The sequence below is a fragment of the Pelodiscus sinensis genome, chromosome 6, assembly GCF_052426305.1.
Source record: "Pelodiscus sinensis isolate ZL-2025 chromosome 6, ASM5242630v1, whole genome shotgun sequence".
Lineage (NCBI taxonomy): Eukaryota > Metazoa > Chordata > Testudines > Trionychidae > Pelodiscus > Pelodiscus sinensis.
The window spans coordinates 129,565,610-129,580,561 of record NC_143057.1 but is presented as its reverse complement, the minus strand read 5'-3'; the positions used below and the strand labels follow the sequence as shown (position 1 = coordinate 129,580,561).

The 14,952-nt window shown below is 74.3% G+C and overlaps 1 protein-coding gene and 1 pseudogene across 5 annotated transcripts in view; both read right to left on the bottom strand.

Moving 5' to 3' along the window:
* Nucleotides 1-1,842: 1,842 nt before the first annotated feature.
* The window catches only part of IL11RA (interleukin 11 receptor subunit alpha), a 47,335-nt gene continuing 34,225 nt past the window's right edge, over nucleotides 1,843-14,952 (bottom strand). For 2 of the 5 annotated variants that reach the window (XM_089779480.1, XM_089779481.1), the window contains exons 2-12: nucleotides 13,890-13,950; nucleotides 12,416-12,582; nucleotides 10,959-11,073; nucleotides 8,522-8,554; nucleotides 7,746-7,909; nucleotides 7,350-7,513; nucleotides 7,124-7,265; nucleotides 6,335-6,430; nucleotides 5,656-5,755; nucleotides 4,076-4,228; nucleotides 1,843-3,134 (exon numbers count right to left, since the gene is read on the bottom strand). In XM_089779480.1, coding sequence (XP_089635606.1) covers nucleotides 2,519-3,134; nucleotides 4,076-4,228; nucleotides 5,656-5,755; nucleotides 6,335-6,430; nucleotides 7,124-7,265; nucleotides 7,350-7,513; nucleotides 7,746-7,909; nucleotides 8,522-8,554; nucleotides 10,959-11,073; nucleotides 12,416-12,582; nucleotides 13,890-13,950 — 1,811 coding nt within the window. In that variant the 3' untranslated portion in view covers nucleotides 1,843-2,518. The remainder of the gene's footprint in view (nucleotides 3,135-4,075; nucleotides 4,229-5,655; nucleotides 5,756-6,334; nucleotides 6,431-7,123; nucleotides 7,266-7,349; nucleotides 7,514-7,745; nucleotides 7,910-8,521; nucleotides 8,555-10,958; nucleotides 11,074-12,415; nucleotides 12,583-13,889; nucleotides 13,951-14,952) is intronic. The other 3 variants (XM_089779483.1, XM_089779482.1, XM_089779484.1) reach the window with 3 other exon arrangements.
* On the bottom strand, nucleotides 4,381-5,650 carry LOC149524255 (uncharacterized; annotated as a pseudogene).

Sequence of the window (14,952 nt, the reverse complement as noted above, 5' to 3'; positions counted from 1 at the left end):
ACGCCGGATCACTGCCCCCCCATGCACCAGGCTGGTACCCGGCGGCTACCGGAGCCGAGCGGGACTGGGGCGTGTCTCCAGCCAGGACACCAGACACCCCCCTTCGAGGGAGCAGCCGGGGAGCGGGCAGTGGGAGTCACGGGGCGCGGGGGGCACGTGGCAGAGACCAGCCCGGCCAATCGCTCTGACCAGGGGCTGCCAGCAGGGCAAATCCAGCCCCTGGCCCTGTTCTAGTGCACTGTGCCCCGATAGACGCCCCGGGCCGGGCCCCTGCCCTTCCTCCAGGAGGGGGGCAGTCTCTGGGCCCCACCCCCTGCCTTCCCCGGCCCCGGCTGCAGCCACGGAGAGGGGTAGCCACGGTCAGCCCAGGAAATACCAGCCCAGAGCCAGCAGGGGGAGCCAGTGTGCTGCCTTCAATTAGCTGGGGGTGCTAATTAGCTGTAGCCTCTGGGGGTGGCACCTGGGCAGAGCATCCCTGCCCTGGGGTGGGCGCCCCGTGTTCCTGGGGCTCTGCCCTCCGCTCTGGCAGCCTGGATCCCCCGCGCCAGGGCCCCTCCGTATTCCCGAGGGCCCCGGAGGCGGCTTGGCACCCTGGAGCCGCTGGACCACACTGGGCCTGCGCCAGGGCGGAGGAGATGGGGGGACTCAGGAGCCACCCAGCCCCCCCGGAACAACCTCACTGGAGCTCGGGAACCGGCAGCCCCCCCCCCCCTTTGCCTGCCTCAGGCCTCATGGGGGTGACGGCCCCATCCCTGGCCCTGCTGCCTGGGTCTGCACATGGCTGCCCTGCCCCACTCGTCCTCAGCTCCCCCAGCCCAGGGCCAGCACCCCCCCGCCCCCTTCCAGCGCCTCCTCCCCCAGCCCAGGGCCCGCCCCCCCGCCCCCTTCCAGCGCCTCCTCCCCCAGCCCAGAGCCAGCCCCCCCCGCCCCCTTCCAGCGCCTCCTCCCCCAGCCCAGGGCCAGCCCCCCCCCATTCCAGCGCCTCCTCCCCCAGCCCAGGGCCAGCACCCCCCGCTCCCTTCCAGCACCTCCTCCCCCAGCCCAGGGCCCGCCCCCCCGCCCCCTTCCAGCGCCTCCTCCCCCAGCCCAGGGCCCGCCCCCCCGCCCCCTTCCAGCGCCTCCTCCCCCAGCCCAGGGCCCGCCCCCCCCGCCCCCTTCCAGCGCCTCCTCCCCCAGCCCAGGGCCAGCACCCCCCGCTCCCTTCCAGCGCCTCCTCCCCCAGCCCAGGGCCCGCCCCCCCGCCCCCTTCCAGCGCCTCCTCCCCCAGCCCAGAGCCAGCCCCCCCATCCCCTTCCAGCGCCTCCTCCCCCAGCCCAGGGCCAGCCCCCCCCCCGCCCCCTTCCAGCGCCTCCTCCCCCAGCCCAGGGCCAGCACCCCCTCCCCACTGCACCCCCTGGCTCGCTATCAGTTCTCCCTACCACCCCCCCCCCCCCCAGGCTCTCAGCCCTGGAAGTTTCCATCCCGCCTGCCCCCTCTGGGGGTCACTGTGGGTCTGGGCCACACGTGGGCGCCATGACCCGGGGCAGAGGGTGGGGCCCAGCAGAGCCCGGGCAGGGAGGGGAGGAGCAGACAAGGAGGCCCAGCAGGCACTGGCTGCTGCCCCCCTCACCCGCGGGCTGCCCCGTCCACCCTCCCCCAAGGGCCCCAGGGCCAGCGCGGAGCAAAGCGACACCCCTGGGGCCAGGGACAGCCCCCCCACCCGGCGCCCTGAACAAGCAGGGGGCGGTTTGGCACCTTCCGGGGGTGGGGTGCCTTGGCCCATCCCCCACGGGGGCAGGGGCCTGGCTCTGACCCCGGGCAGAGCTGCCCTCGGCATGGCACACGCAGAGCTGACCGGGACCCTGCTGTCACAACCCCCTTTATTGAACCCCAGCACGCTGCCCCACGGCGCTGGCATCGTCCGGGGGGTGGGGAGGAGTCAGTGTCCCCCCAAACATTCCCACCAGCACCCCGAGCTCGGGCTCCCAGCGTCCACGGATCCAGCAGGCCCCTGGCAGCAGAGTGGGGCTGGACGGAGGGACCCCGACTCTCCCGACGCTGCCCCTCCTCGCCCTCCATTGGGCGCACGTCCGGCTCAGGGCCACCCGACCGCGGCACCGCGGCACCGTCTGCGCCTGCTGTCCTGGGCCAGGCAGAGTTCTCCGCGCGCCGGCCCGTCTCCCTGGGGCGCTCCACACGGCCTGGGGCAAGCGCTGGGGGGGGCTGTCGGCTCCGTCCTGGGGGGGCTGCGGCGAGGTGCTGGCAAGGACAGGACAGCTCAGTCCTGGGCAGGGGCTGTTGGATCAGTCCTGGGGGGCTGCGGCGAGGCGCTGGAGGGAACAGGCCGGCTCCGTGCTGGGGGGGGGCTGTGGTGAGGCACTGGAGGGGACAGGCCAGCTCCATCCTGGGGGGCTGCGGCGAGGCGCTGGAGGGAACAGGCCGGCTCCGTGCTGGGGGGGGGCTGTGGTGAGGCACTGGAGGGGACAGGCCAGCTCCATCCTGGGGGGCGGCCGCGAGGTTCTGGAGGGGACAGGCCGGCTCAGTGCTGGGGGGCGGCGGCGAGGCGCTGGAGGGGACAGGCCAGCTCCATCCTGGGGGGCGGCCGCGAGGTTCTGGAGGGGACAGGCCAGCTCAGAGCTGGGGGGCTGCGGCGAGGCGCTGGAGGGGAGTCCGGCTCCGTCCTGGGGGGCCGCGGCGAGGCGCTGGAGGGAACAGGCCGGCTCCGTCCTGGGGTGCCGCGGCGAGGCGCTGGAGGGAACAGGCCGGCTCCGTCCTGGGGTGCCGCGGCGAGGCGCTGGAGGGAACAGGCCGGCTCCGTCCTGGGGGGCCATGGCGAGGCGCCGGAGGGGACAGGCCGGCTCCGTCCTGGGGGGCCATGGCGAGGCGCCGGAGGGGACAGGCCGGCTCCGTCCTGGAGGGCCATGGCGAGGCGCTGGAGGGGACAGGCCGGCTCCGTCCTGGAGGGCCATGGCGAGGCGCCGGAGGGGACAGGCCGGCTCCGTCCTGGAGGGCCATGGCGAGGCGCCGGAGGGGACAGGCCGGCTCCGTCCTGGGGGGGCTGTGTGAGCAGTGGTGTCTGGAGCAGGCCCGGCGCGGGGTCCCAGGGGATGAGCGGTGCTCCCAGGCCGGTGGGTCCTGCTACAGGATCTGGGCCTCTGCGGAGAAGGAGAAGCGGCGTGAGCGCAGCGCGCGGGGAACAGCTCCCGGCTGCAGCCAGGGGTCGGCGTCTGCACCAAACCGCGCACACGGGGCCGGGGCGGCGCCTGGGAGGGGGGCGCTGGCCGTGTCAGCCCCACGAGGGCTGTGGGGCGTGGGGGGACAGACCGGCGCGGAGACGGCGGCAGTCAGAGCAGAGAAGGGGTCTGTGTTGCTGGTTACCTGCCTGCCTGGGGGGAGACGCTGGGGCCAGGGGGCTGGGGGGGACCCAGCCAGCCCAGGGCTCTGAGCAAGGGGGAGTGGGAGGGGAACGGGGGGGCTGATTTTGCAAACGGAGGCCAGAGGTTAACCCTGAAATGCCAGAACCCCACTGGTCTTGAGCCACAGGTGGGGCATGACCAACACCCTCCAACCTGACTGCCCCACGTCGCCCGTGCCAGCCAGCCAGCGCGCTGCCCCACGGCCTGCCCCCAACACAGCCCCACACCAGCCAGCGCGCTGCCCCACGGCCTGCCCCCAACACAGCCCCACACCAGCCAGCGCGCTGCCCCACGGCCTGCCCCCAACACAGCCCCACACCAGCCAGCGCGCTGCCCCCACGGCCTGCCCCCAACACAGCCCCACACCAGCCAGCGCGCTGCCCCACGGCCTGCCCCCAACGCAGCCCCACACAAGCCAGCGTGCTGCCCCACGGCCTGCCCCCCAACACAGCCCCACACAAGCCAGCGTGCTGCCCCCCAACGCAGGCCTACACCAGCCAACACGCTGCCCCACAGCCTGCCCCCAACACAGCCCCACACCAGCCAACACACTGCCCCACGGCCTGCCCCCAACACAGCCCCGCACCAGCCAACGCACTGCCCCATGGCTTGCCTCAAATACAGCCCCACCCCAACCAGCGTGCTGCCCCACACCAAGCCCGCTGCCCCACGTCACTCACTGGGCAGGGCCCTCATGTGCACGGCAGCTGCCAGGAAATCGGGCTTCTTGGTCTCCTCTTTGTGGGGTTTCCTCCGGCGGATCCTGGGGGCAGATCAGTGGGTCTGTAGGGCTCCGGGATCCCCACGCTGCCTTCAGCCAGCGCCCCTGCAGCCTGGGGGGGGCCCCAGAGGAGCCGGCCAGAGGAAGCACTAATGAATCCAGCCCCCAACCCTGGGGAGGCTGGTCTAGGTAAACCCTGGGATGTGGGGTGACTCCCGTGCACGTGGGGGGACCCCAAGGGAGGCAGGGATATCCCTGAGGTACCTATGGGGGTTTCCCAGGCTTGTGGGGTGACTCTGGGGGGAATCCCTGAGTTGTGAGGGGACCCTGAGAGGAGTGGGGGGCATCCCTGGATTGTGGGGTGACTCTGGGGCACAGGGGGATCCCTCGGGCATGGGGGCACCTGAGACAGGTGACTCTGGGACATGGGGGGATCCCTGTGGCATGGGGGGACCCAAGGGAGGCGGGAGGACGCCGGGGCGGGTGACTCTTGGGCGTGGGGGGACCCGAGGGGGGCGGGGCGATGCTGGGGCGGGTGACTCTGGGGTGTGGGGGGACCCGAGGGAGGCGGGGGGACGCCGGGGCAGGTGACTCTGGGGCGTGGGGGGACCCGAGGGGGGCGGGGGGACGCCGGGGCGGGTGACTCTGGGGCGTGGGGCGACCCGAGGGGGGCGGGGCGATGCTGGGGCAGGTGACTCTGGGGCGTGGGAGGACCCGAGGGGGGCGGGGGTTGCCAGGGCGGGTGACTCTGGGGCGTGGGGGGACCCGAGGGGGGCGGGGGTTGCCGGGGCGGGTGACTCTGGGGCGCGGGGGGACCCGAGGGAGGCGGGGGTTGCCGGGGCGGGTGACTCTGGGGCGCGGGGGGACCCGAGGGGGGCGGGGGTTGCCGGGGCGGGTGACTCTGGGGCGCGGGGGGACCCGAGGGGGGCGGGGGTTGCCGGGGCGGGTGACTCTGGGGCGTGGGAGGACCCGAGGGAGGCGGGGGTTGCCGGGGCGGGTGACTCTGGGGCGTGGGGGGACCCGAGGGGGGCGGGGCGATGCTGGGGCGGGTGACTCTGGGGCGTGGGGGGACCCGAGGGGGGCGGGGCGATGCTGGGGCGGGTGACTCTGGGGCGTGGGAGGACCCGAGGGGGGCGGGGGTTGCCGGGGCGGGTGACTCTGGGGCGTGGGGGGACCCGAGGGGGGCGGGGGTTGCCGGGGCGGGTGACTCTGGGGCGCGGGGGGACCCGAGGGGGGCGGGGGTTGCCGGGGCGGGTGACTCTGGGACCCGAGGGAGGCGGGGGGACGCTGGGGCATGGGGGGACCCGAGGGAGGCGGGGGTTGCCGGGGCGGGTGACTCTGGGGCGTGGGGGGACCCGAGGGGGGCGGGGGTTGCCGGGGCGGGTGACTGGGCGCACAGCGGGGCGGTTCCCTGGCTGGCGGGGTGACCGGCCAGGCGGGGAGGCCGAAGGACGTGCAGGGCCGGCAGGCGGCAGATCGGCCCGGGGCGAGCGACAGCCCAGACCCCCCCGCGGCGCGTCCCGGGCGCAGGGCACCTACCAGGCCGCCACGGCCGCGCCCAGCACCACGGCCAGGACGAAGAAGGCGAAGACGCCAAGCGAGACCAGGACGGTGACCTTCTCGGTGGGGTCGCTGCCATCTGCGGGGGGGGGCGGGGGTGTCACCGCGGGGGATGCCCACAGCCCCCTCCCTCGCGCCCCTTCCCCTGGCCTTTGGGACGGGCCGCGGGCCCCAGGCGGGCAGCTCCTCCCTCGCCACGCCCCTGGGCTGGTGCCAGCCGGGGCCCCTGGCCAGCCGCTGCCCGGTCTGCCCCGCAATGGGCCCGGATCCCCCTGCCCCCGCCAGCCTCTCCCACCCCAGCTCCCAGGCTCCGTCTCCCCCGAGGCCGGCGGGCCCCGGGCCCCGTGCTCTGCGGGGTGCAGAGCGGCTGGGGGGGGCCGGCCCAGGAGGACCAGAGGGGGGTGGCCAGCGGGGAGCTGGATCCCCCAGAGTAGAGGTGGGCTCACCCCATGGCATCCAAGAGAGGGGCCAGCAGCGAGGGGCCCCAGGGCACCCAGTGCATGGACGGGCATGGGAACGGGCGCAGCACCCGCCTGGCACAGGGGGACTGGTCCCACCCGCCTGGCTGCCAGGCGCTGCCCTCTGCTCTCACCGGGCTGGGATCCCCCCGGGGCCCTGCCGCCCCCCCTGCTCCCCGCTAGCCCCAAGGGTCTCTCACCAACGGGCTCAGGGTTGGGGGCCAGCGAGGGCTCCTCAGCCGGGCACTGCAGGCCAGCATCAGTGGTGGCTCCGTCGCCGGGCGTCGAGGTCAGGCCTGCAAGGGAGGGGGAGACAGGCTGGTTACTGGCGCCGGAGCCACGGCCACGGCCAGGGGGAGAGCGGGGTGGAGAGCGGGGTGGGGCCCAGGCCAGACCACTGGAGAATGAGACAGGGGCCCCGCCAGGCCGGGGGCAGAGCGGGGCGGGGGCCCCGCCAGGCTGGGGGCAGAGTGGGGTGGGGGGCCCGCCAGGCCGGGGGCAGAGCGGGGCGGGAGCCCCCCCAGGCCGGGGGCAGAGCGGGGCGGGGGCCCCGCCAGGCCGGGGGCAGAGCGGGGCGGGGGCCCCGCCAGGCCGGGGGCAGAGCGGGGCGGGGGCCCCGCCAGGCCGGGGGCAGAGCGGGGCGGGGGCCCCGCCAGGCCGGGGGCAGAGTGGGGCGGGGGCCCCGCCAGGCCGGGGGCAGAGTAGGGCGGGGGCCCCCCCAGGCCAGGGGCAGAGTAGGGCGGGGGCCCCGCCAGGCCGGGGGCAGAGTAGGGCGGGGGCCCCGCCAGGCCGGGGGCAGAGCGGGGCGGGGGCCCCCCCAGGCCAGGGGCAGAGTGGGGCGGGGGCCCCGCCAGGCCATTGGAGAATGAGGCAGGGGCCCCGCAGGCTGCAGAGACCAGAGGACCCTCAGGCTGAAAAGCGTCGGTGGCTGGGGGTGCCCAGCAGAGCCCCCGAGGCGCCTCCCTGCCCCGCCCCCAGCCCCTCCCCACCTGGCCCCGGCGTGGCCCGCGCCTCGGCGCTCCACTCGCTCCAGTTGCCGGCGTCCAGGAAGTCCTTGGCCCCGACCCGCACCACGTGCTCCAGCCCGGAGAAGGCGTCGGTGATGACTTCGGAGAGGTTCGCCGTCTCCACCTGGGCGGGCAGCAGGCAGAGGCTGGGACGTGGGGCCACCAGCCCCCCCCCCCCACCGCCCCCCAGACGCTCCCCGGCACTCACCATGGACCAGGAGCCGTGCGCCACGGGCCGGTACTGGAGCCGGAACTTGAGCTGGAAGTGGGGCTCCTTGGGCCAGGAGGCCGGGTACTGCCAGCGGACCCAGAGCCGCCGTGGGGCCGCCGGGACTGGCTCCACCACCAGGCCCTCCGGAGGGTCCGGCTTAACTGGGCGGGAAGAGACAAGGGCAGCCGTGAGCCGACACCGCCGGCCTGTGCCAGGCGTGGGGAAGGGCCGAGGCCTGGGGCAGGGCCCAGCGTCCTCAGCCCAGTTCACCACAGCCCCCGTGCGTCGCACGAGTGGGCCCCTCCGGGGTAGGCACCGCGCAGGGCTGGCTGACCGTGGGGCGGAGCTCCTGCCCCTCTCGGTGCCCCGGGTGGGGGGAAGGCGGGCACTCACTGATGGCCTGCATGGTGACGTCCAGCAGCCGGAAGCTGGCGCCCAGCGGGTTCACCTCGGTGACGTTCAGCCGGTAGGCGCTCCAGAACTCGCACTTGTGCACGGTGCACGTGCGCGGGCGGGCGGGGTCCTGCACGCACGGCCCCACCGGGCTGCTCTGGGCCCTGCCAACGGGAGCACAGGCCCGTCGGTGCCGAGCCAGAGCGCTTCTCCAGGGCACAGCTCCCTGACTCGGGGTCCCCCGGCCGGAGCACTGGGGGTGCTGTCCAACCCCCCCGGGAGTGGGCCTTGCACCAAAGCCACGTGCCAGCCAGGCCTATGGGCATGCCCGGCTTGGGCTGGCCAGGTAGCCCCCGGCCCGGCAGGCCCCGCCACACACAGGCCTCGCGCGCCGTGCGATCGCCAAGCCGGCTGGCAGCCACACGGGCACACCCGGGGCTGGCGTGTGCAGGCAGGCCAGGGTGTGGGGCACACGTGCAAATCGCACGCCCGGCCACGTGCCCAGGCACTGACACCCGGCGCCTTCATCTGCACAAGGTCCGGGGCCCGCACGTGCCCTGGCGAGCGGCTGGCACCGGGCGCTGGCACCCCCAGCCAGGCAGCGGCGGAAGGCAGGGACTGGACACTGCAGCCCCGTTCGCCCCCAGCGCTGTCCCCCGGCCTGGGGCACCGCGCTCCCTGCGGACGAGCCGGCTAGTCCCACGCCCCCCAGCCCGGGCCCTGGGGCACCCGGACGCAGCGCAGCCTGGCGCCGTGCCAGCCCTCCCGGCTCCTACCTCTGCTTCTCAGCGCCCAGCAGCAACTTCTTCCTGTTGGCAGAGAGAAAGGAGTGAGGGGGGCAGAGGTGCCAGCGCAGCCGCCGGGCGGGACCTGGGCAGGCGCAGGAGTGGGGGGGCACCGGGGGCTCGGTAGGAGCCCCCACACAGAGCCCCCCGGCCTAGGAGACGTAGCCCCGCCAGCGCCGCCCGGGCCAGGCACTAAGAACCGGGCCCAGGCAGGGTGCCAGGGGGGCAAAGTGCCCCAGGGACGTGCCCCTCGGAGGCGCTGCGGCCCCGTGCCAGGGTGCGGGCAGGTCTCCTCGAGCCGGGGACAGTCATCCCGGCTCACGGCGCGGACCCGCCCGGAGGGGCCACACGCCCAGGGGCCCAGAACCGCCGGCCTGGCTCATGGCGCGGACCCGCAGATTTCTCACACACACCCCTTCCAAACCGCGCGCACACACACACACACACACACACACACACCACCCTTCCAAACCACCCCCCCCACACACACCCCTTCCAAACCGCGCACACACACACACACCACCCTTCCAAACCCCCCCCCACACACACACCCCTTCCAAACCGCGCACACACACACACACCACCCTTCCAAACCCCCCCCACACACACACCCCTTCCAAACCGCGCACACACACACACACACACACACACACACACCACCCTTCCAAACCCCCCCCACACACACACCCCTTCCAAACCGCGCGCACACACACACACACACCACCCTTCCAAACCACCCCCACACACACACACCCCTTCCAAACCGCGCACACACACACACACACACACACACACACACACACACACACACCCTTCCAAACCGCGCACACACACACACCCCCCTTCCAAACCGCGCACACACACACACACCACCCTTCCAAACCCCCCCCACACACACACCCCTTCCAAACCGCGCGCGCACACACACACACACACACACACCACCCTTCCAAACCACCCCCCCACACACACACCCCTTCCAAACCGCGCACACACACACACACACACACACACACACACACACCACCCTTCCAAACCACCCCCCCCACACACACAGCCCTTCCAAACCGCGCGCGCACACACACACACACACACACACCACCCTTCCAAACCACCCCCCCCCCACACACACCCCTTCCAAACCGCGCACACACACACACACACACACACCACCCTTCCAAACCCCCCCCCCCACACACACCCCTTCCAAACCGCGCGCGCACACACACACACACACACACACACACCACCCTTCCAAACCACCCCCCCCACACACACCCCTTCCAAACCGCGCGCGCACACACACACACACACACCACCCTTCCAAACCACCCCCCCACACACACCCCTTCCAAACCGCGCACACACACACACACACACACACACCACCCTTCCAAACCACCCCCCCCACACACACCCCTTCCAAACCGCGCACACACACACACACCACCCTTCCAAACCCCCCCCACACACACCCCTTCCAAACCGCGCGCACACACACACACACACACACACACACACACCACCCTTCCAAACCACCCCCCCACACACACACCCCTTCCAAACCGCGCGCACACACACACACACACACACACACACACACACACCACCCTTCCAAACCACCCCCCCCACACACACAGCCCTTCCAAACCGCGCGCGCACACACACACACACACACACACACACCACCCTTCCAAACCACCCCCCCACACACACACCCCTTCCAAACCGCGCACACACACACACACACACACCACCCTTCCAAACCCCCCCCACACACACCCCTTCCAAACCGCGCGCGCACACACACACACACACACACACACACCACCCTTCCAAACCACCCCCCCCACACACACCCCTTCCAAACCGCGCGCGCACACACACACACACACACCACCCTTCCAAACCACCCCCCCACACACACCCCTTCCAAACCGCGCACACACACACACACACACACACACCACCCTTCCAAACCACCCCCCCCCACACACACCCCTTCCAAACCGCGCACACACACACACACCACCCTTCCAAACCCCCCCCACACACACCCCTTCCAAACCGCGCGCACACACACACACACACACACACACACCACCCTTCCAAACCACAGCCCCCGACACACACACCCCTTCCAAACCGCGCGCACACACACACACACACACACACCCCCACCCACCACCCTTCCAAACCACACCACCCCCACACACACACCCCTTCCAAACTGCGCGCACACACACACACACACACACACCTTCCAAACCGCATCCTGCAGATTTCTCACACACACACCCCCTTTCAAACTGCACTGTACAGATTTCTCACCCCCCCCCACACACACACACAACACCCTTCCAAACCACACCCTGCAGATTTCTCACACACACACACACACACACACACCCCCATGGCCCAGCCCTACCGGTAGGTGGTGATGTAGCGGGTGGGGAGGAACGTCTCCACGCTGGGCGCCCAGGAGCAGGAGAAGTTCTCGTAGTCTGACGCTCGGCAGGTGACGGACGGGATCCCAGGCGAGTCTGGCGCCGAGGGGGAGGAATCATTCAGGGGCCACTCCAGGGGCCCCCGGCAAACCGGAGCCCCCGCCCCAAGGCCTGGTGCGGTGAGGAGCCGGGGGGGCTGTGCCACGGCACCGGGCCAGGTACCAGCGCCTGGCGGGGGGCCGGGGGGCTGTGCCGCAGGGCACCGGGCCAGGTACCAGCGCCAGGCGGGGGGCCGGGGGGCTGTGCCGCGGCACCGGGCCAGGTACCAGCGCCAGGCGGGGGGCCGGGGGGCTGTGCCGCGGCACCGGGCCAGGTACCAGCGCCAGGCGGGGGGCCGGGGGGCTGTGCCGCAGGGCACCGGGCCAGGTACCAGCGCCAGGCGGGGGGCCGGGGGGCTGTGCCGCAGGGCACCGGGCCAGGTACCAGCGCCAGGCGGGGGGCCGGGGGGCTGTGCCGCAGGGCACCGGGCCAGGTACCAGCGCCAGGCGGGGGGCCGGGGGGCTGTGCCGCAGGGCACCGGGCCAGGTACCAGCGCCTGGCGGGGGGCCGGGGGGCTGTGCCGCAGGGCACCGGGCCAGGTACCAGCGCCAGGCGGGGGGCCGGGGGGCTGTGCCGCAGGGCACCGGGCCAGGTACCAGCGCCAGGCGGGGGGCCGGGGGGCTGTGCCGCAGGGCACCGGGCCAGGTACCAGCGCCAGGCGGGGGGGCCGGGGGGCTGTGCCGCAGGGCACCGGGCCAGGTACCAGCGCCTGGCGGGGGGCCGGGGGGCTGTGCCGCAGGGCACCGGGCCAGGTACCAGCGCCAGGCGGGGGGCCGGGGGGCTGTGCCGCAGGGCACCGGGCCAGGTACCAGCGCCAGGCGGGGGGCCGGGGGGCTGTGCCGCAGGGCACCGGGCCAGGTACCAGCGCCAGGCGGGGGGCCGGGGGGCTGTGCCGCAGGGCACCGGGCCAGGTACCAGCGCCAGGCGGGGGGCCGGGGGGCTGTGCCGCAGGGCACCGGGCCAGGTACCAGCGCCAGGCGGGGGGCCGGGGGGCTGTGCCGCAGGGCACCGGGCCAGGTACCAGCGCCAGGCGGGGGGCCGGGGGGCTGTGCCGCAGGGCACCGGGCCAGGTACCAGCGCCAGGCGGGGGGCCGGGGGGCTGTGCCGCAGGGCACCGGGCCAGGTACCAGCGCCAGGCGGGGGGCCGGGGGGCTGTGCCGCAGGGCACCGGGCCAGGTACCAGCGCCAGGCGGGGGGCCGGGGGGCTGTGCCGCAGGGCACCGGGCCAGGTACCAGCGCCAGGCGGGGGGCCGGGGGGCTCCCCCCTCGGGGCTGAGAGCCAGTGCCGAGCTGGACCAGCCCAGCGCCCGCCCCAGGGGCCCCGCCGGAGCCGACTTACAGCCCAGCCGGAGGGAGACGGCGCGGAGCAGCTGCCCGGTCCCGTCGTGGCAGCTGTAGGCTCCTCCCATGGCGAGCTCGGCCCGTGGCAGCAGCAAGTCGCCCTCCCGCAGCAGGCAGCCCTCCGGGAGCCCGGCTGCCCCGTCCCGGCGCCACTGCACCCCCGCGCTGCGGACACAGGCCGGGCGTCGCTTAGCGGGGCAGGGCCTGGCCACCGGGCACCTTGGCGCCCGCACGGCTGGAGTGTGGGGCGGGAGCGGGAGCTGGGGGGTGAGGGGCAGGGCTGGGCTGGGCTGTGGGGCGGGAGCGAGGGGCACCGGCAGGGCTGGGGGAAAGGGCTGGGGGGGGGCGCAGGGCTGCAGGCAGGAGTGAGGGGCACCGGCAAAGATGGGGGGACCCAGGGCTGGGTTGACAGGGGCTGTGGGGCGGGAGTGAAGGGCCCCAGCAGGCAGGGGACAGGGCCGGGCAGGTGGGGCGGGAGGGAGGGAGTGAGGGGCCCGGCAGGCAGGGGCAGGGGCAGGGGAGGTGGGGCGGGAGGGAGGGAGTGAGGGGCCGGGCAGGCAGGGGGCAGGGCAGGGGAGGTGGGGCGGGAGGGAGGGAGTGAGGGGCCCGGCAGGCAGGGGGCAGGGCAGGGGAGGTGGGAGGGGGGGAGGGAGTGAGGGGCCCGGCAGGCAGGGGCAGGGCAGGGGAGGTGGGGCGGGAGGGAGGGAGTGAGGGGCCCGGCAGGCAGGGGGCAGGGCCGGGGAGGTGGGAGGGGGGGAGGGAGTGAGGGGCCCAGCAGGCAGGGGGCAGGGCCGGGGAGGTGGGAGGGGGGGAGGGAGTGAGGGGCCCAGCAGGCAGGGGGCAGGGCCGGGGAGGTGGGGCGGGAGGGAGTGAGGGGCCCAGCAGGCAGGGGGCAGGGCCGGGGAGGTGGGGCGGGAGGGAGGGAGGGGCCCAGCAGGCAGGGGGCAGGGCCGGGGAGGTGGGGCGGGAGGGAGGGAGTGAGGGGCCCAGCAGGCAGGGGGCAGGGCCGGGGAGGTGGGGGGGGGAGGGACCCCGGCAGGCAGGGGGCAGGGCCGGGAGGTGGGGCGGGAGGGAGGGAGTGAGGGGCCCAGCAGGCAGGGGGCAGGGCCGGGGAGGTGGGGCGGGAGGGAGGGAGTGAGGGGCCCAGCAGGCAGGGGGCAGGGCCGGGGAGGTGGGGCGGGAGGGAGGGAGTGAGGGGCCCAGCAGGCAGGGGGCAGGGCCGGGGAGGTGGGGCGGGAGGGAGGGAGTGAGGGGCCCAGCAGGCAGGGGGCAGGGCCGGGGAGGTGGGGCGGGAGGCAGGGACCCCGGCAGGCAGGGGGCAGGGCCGGGGAGGTGGGGCGGGAGGCAGGGACCCCGGCAGGCAGGGGGCAGGGCCGGGGAGGTGGGGCGGGAGGGGGGACCCCGGCAGGCAGGGGGCAGGGCCGGGGAGGTGGGAGGGGGGGAGGGCCCGGCAGGGCACCCTGGGGACGTACCGCCCGGGGGCGCCGGCACACGACAGGACGAGGTCCGCTCCCACCTGGCCGTACTGCACACCTGCAAGGGGCAGAGCAGGCGCGTGAGTGGGGCGGCCGGGCCGTGGGGGGCGCGGGGGCGGCCGGGCCGTGGGGGGCGCGGGGGCTGGGCGGGGCCGTGGGGGGCGCGGGGGACAGGCTGAGACTGACCCGGCGACTCCCAGGAGGGACCCCAGGCCTGTGCTGGGCAGGGGGAGCCCCCAAGGCAGCCAGGGTCCCTCCGCCCCCCCCCGGCCCCGGGGCAGCTGCAGCCCTGGCAGGAGCCAGATGGGGGTTGCTCCACACCAAGGGGCCAATCCCCAGAGATGGGGGGAGGGGCGGAGACCAGGCTTCCCCGCCCCCCATGGCTCAGGGCCGGGAGGCTCAGGCAAGAGCTAAGGGGCAGCTTGTCTGCAGAGCACAGACCTGGCCCGGGAGCATGCCTCAGTTTCCCTAGGAGTAAATGGGAAGGGTCCTACTGAACCCCCCACACGGGGGACAGGGAGGGGCCAAGCTGGGCTCTTCTAGGGGTGCAGGGCTGCTAGGAGACACCGAGTGACGCCTTCCTCCCCCCTGCGCCCCCCTCCCCCTCCCCCCGCTCCCCTTCCCCCTCCCCTTCCTCCCTCCCTCTCCCCCCTGCTCCCCCTCCCCTCCTCCCCGCTCCCCTCCATCCCCTCCCCCTCCCCTTCCTCCCTCCGCTCCCCTATGCTCCCCCTCCCCCCGCTCCCCCCGCTCCCCCTCCCCCCTCCCCTTCCTCCCTCCCTCTCCCCTATGCTCCCCCTCCCCTCCTCCCGCTCCCCTCCGCTCCCCCCTTCCCCCTCCCCTTCCTCCCTCCCTCTCCCCTATGCTCCCCCTCCCCCCGCTCCCTCCGCTCCCCCTCCCCCCTCCCCTTCCTCCCTCCCTCTCCCCTGCGCTCCCTCTCCCCCTCCCCCCGCTCCCCCTTCCCCCTCCCCTTCCTCCCTCCCTCTCCCCTATGCTCCCCCTCCCCCCCTCCGCTCCCCTCCGCTCCCCCTCCCCCTCCCCTTCCTCCCTCCCTCTCCCCTGC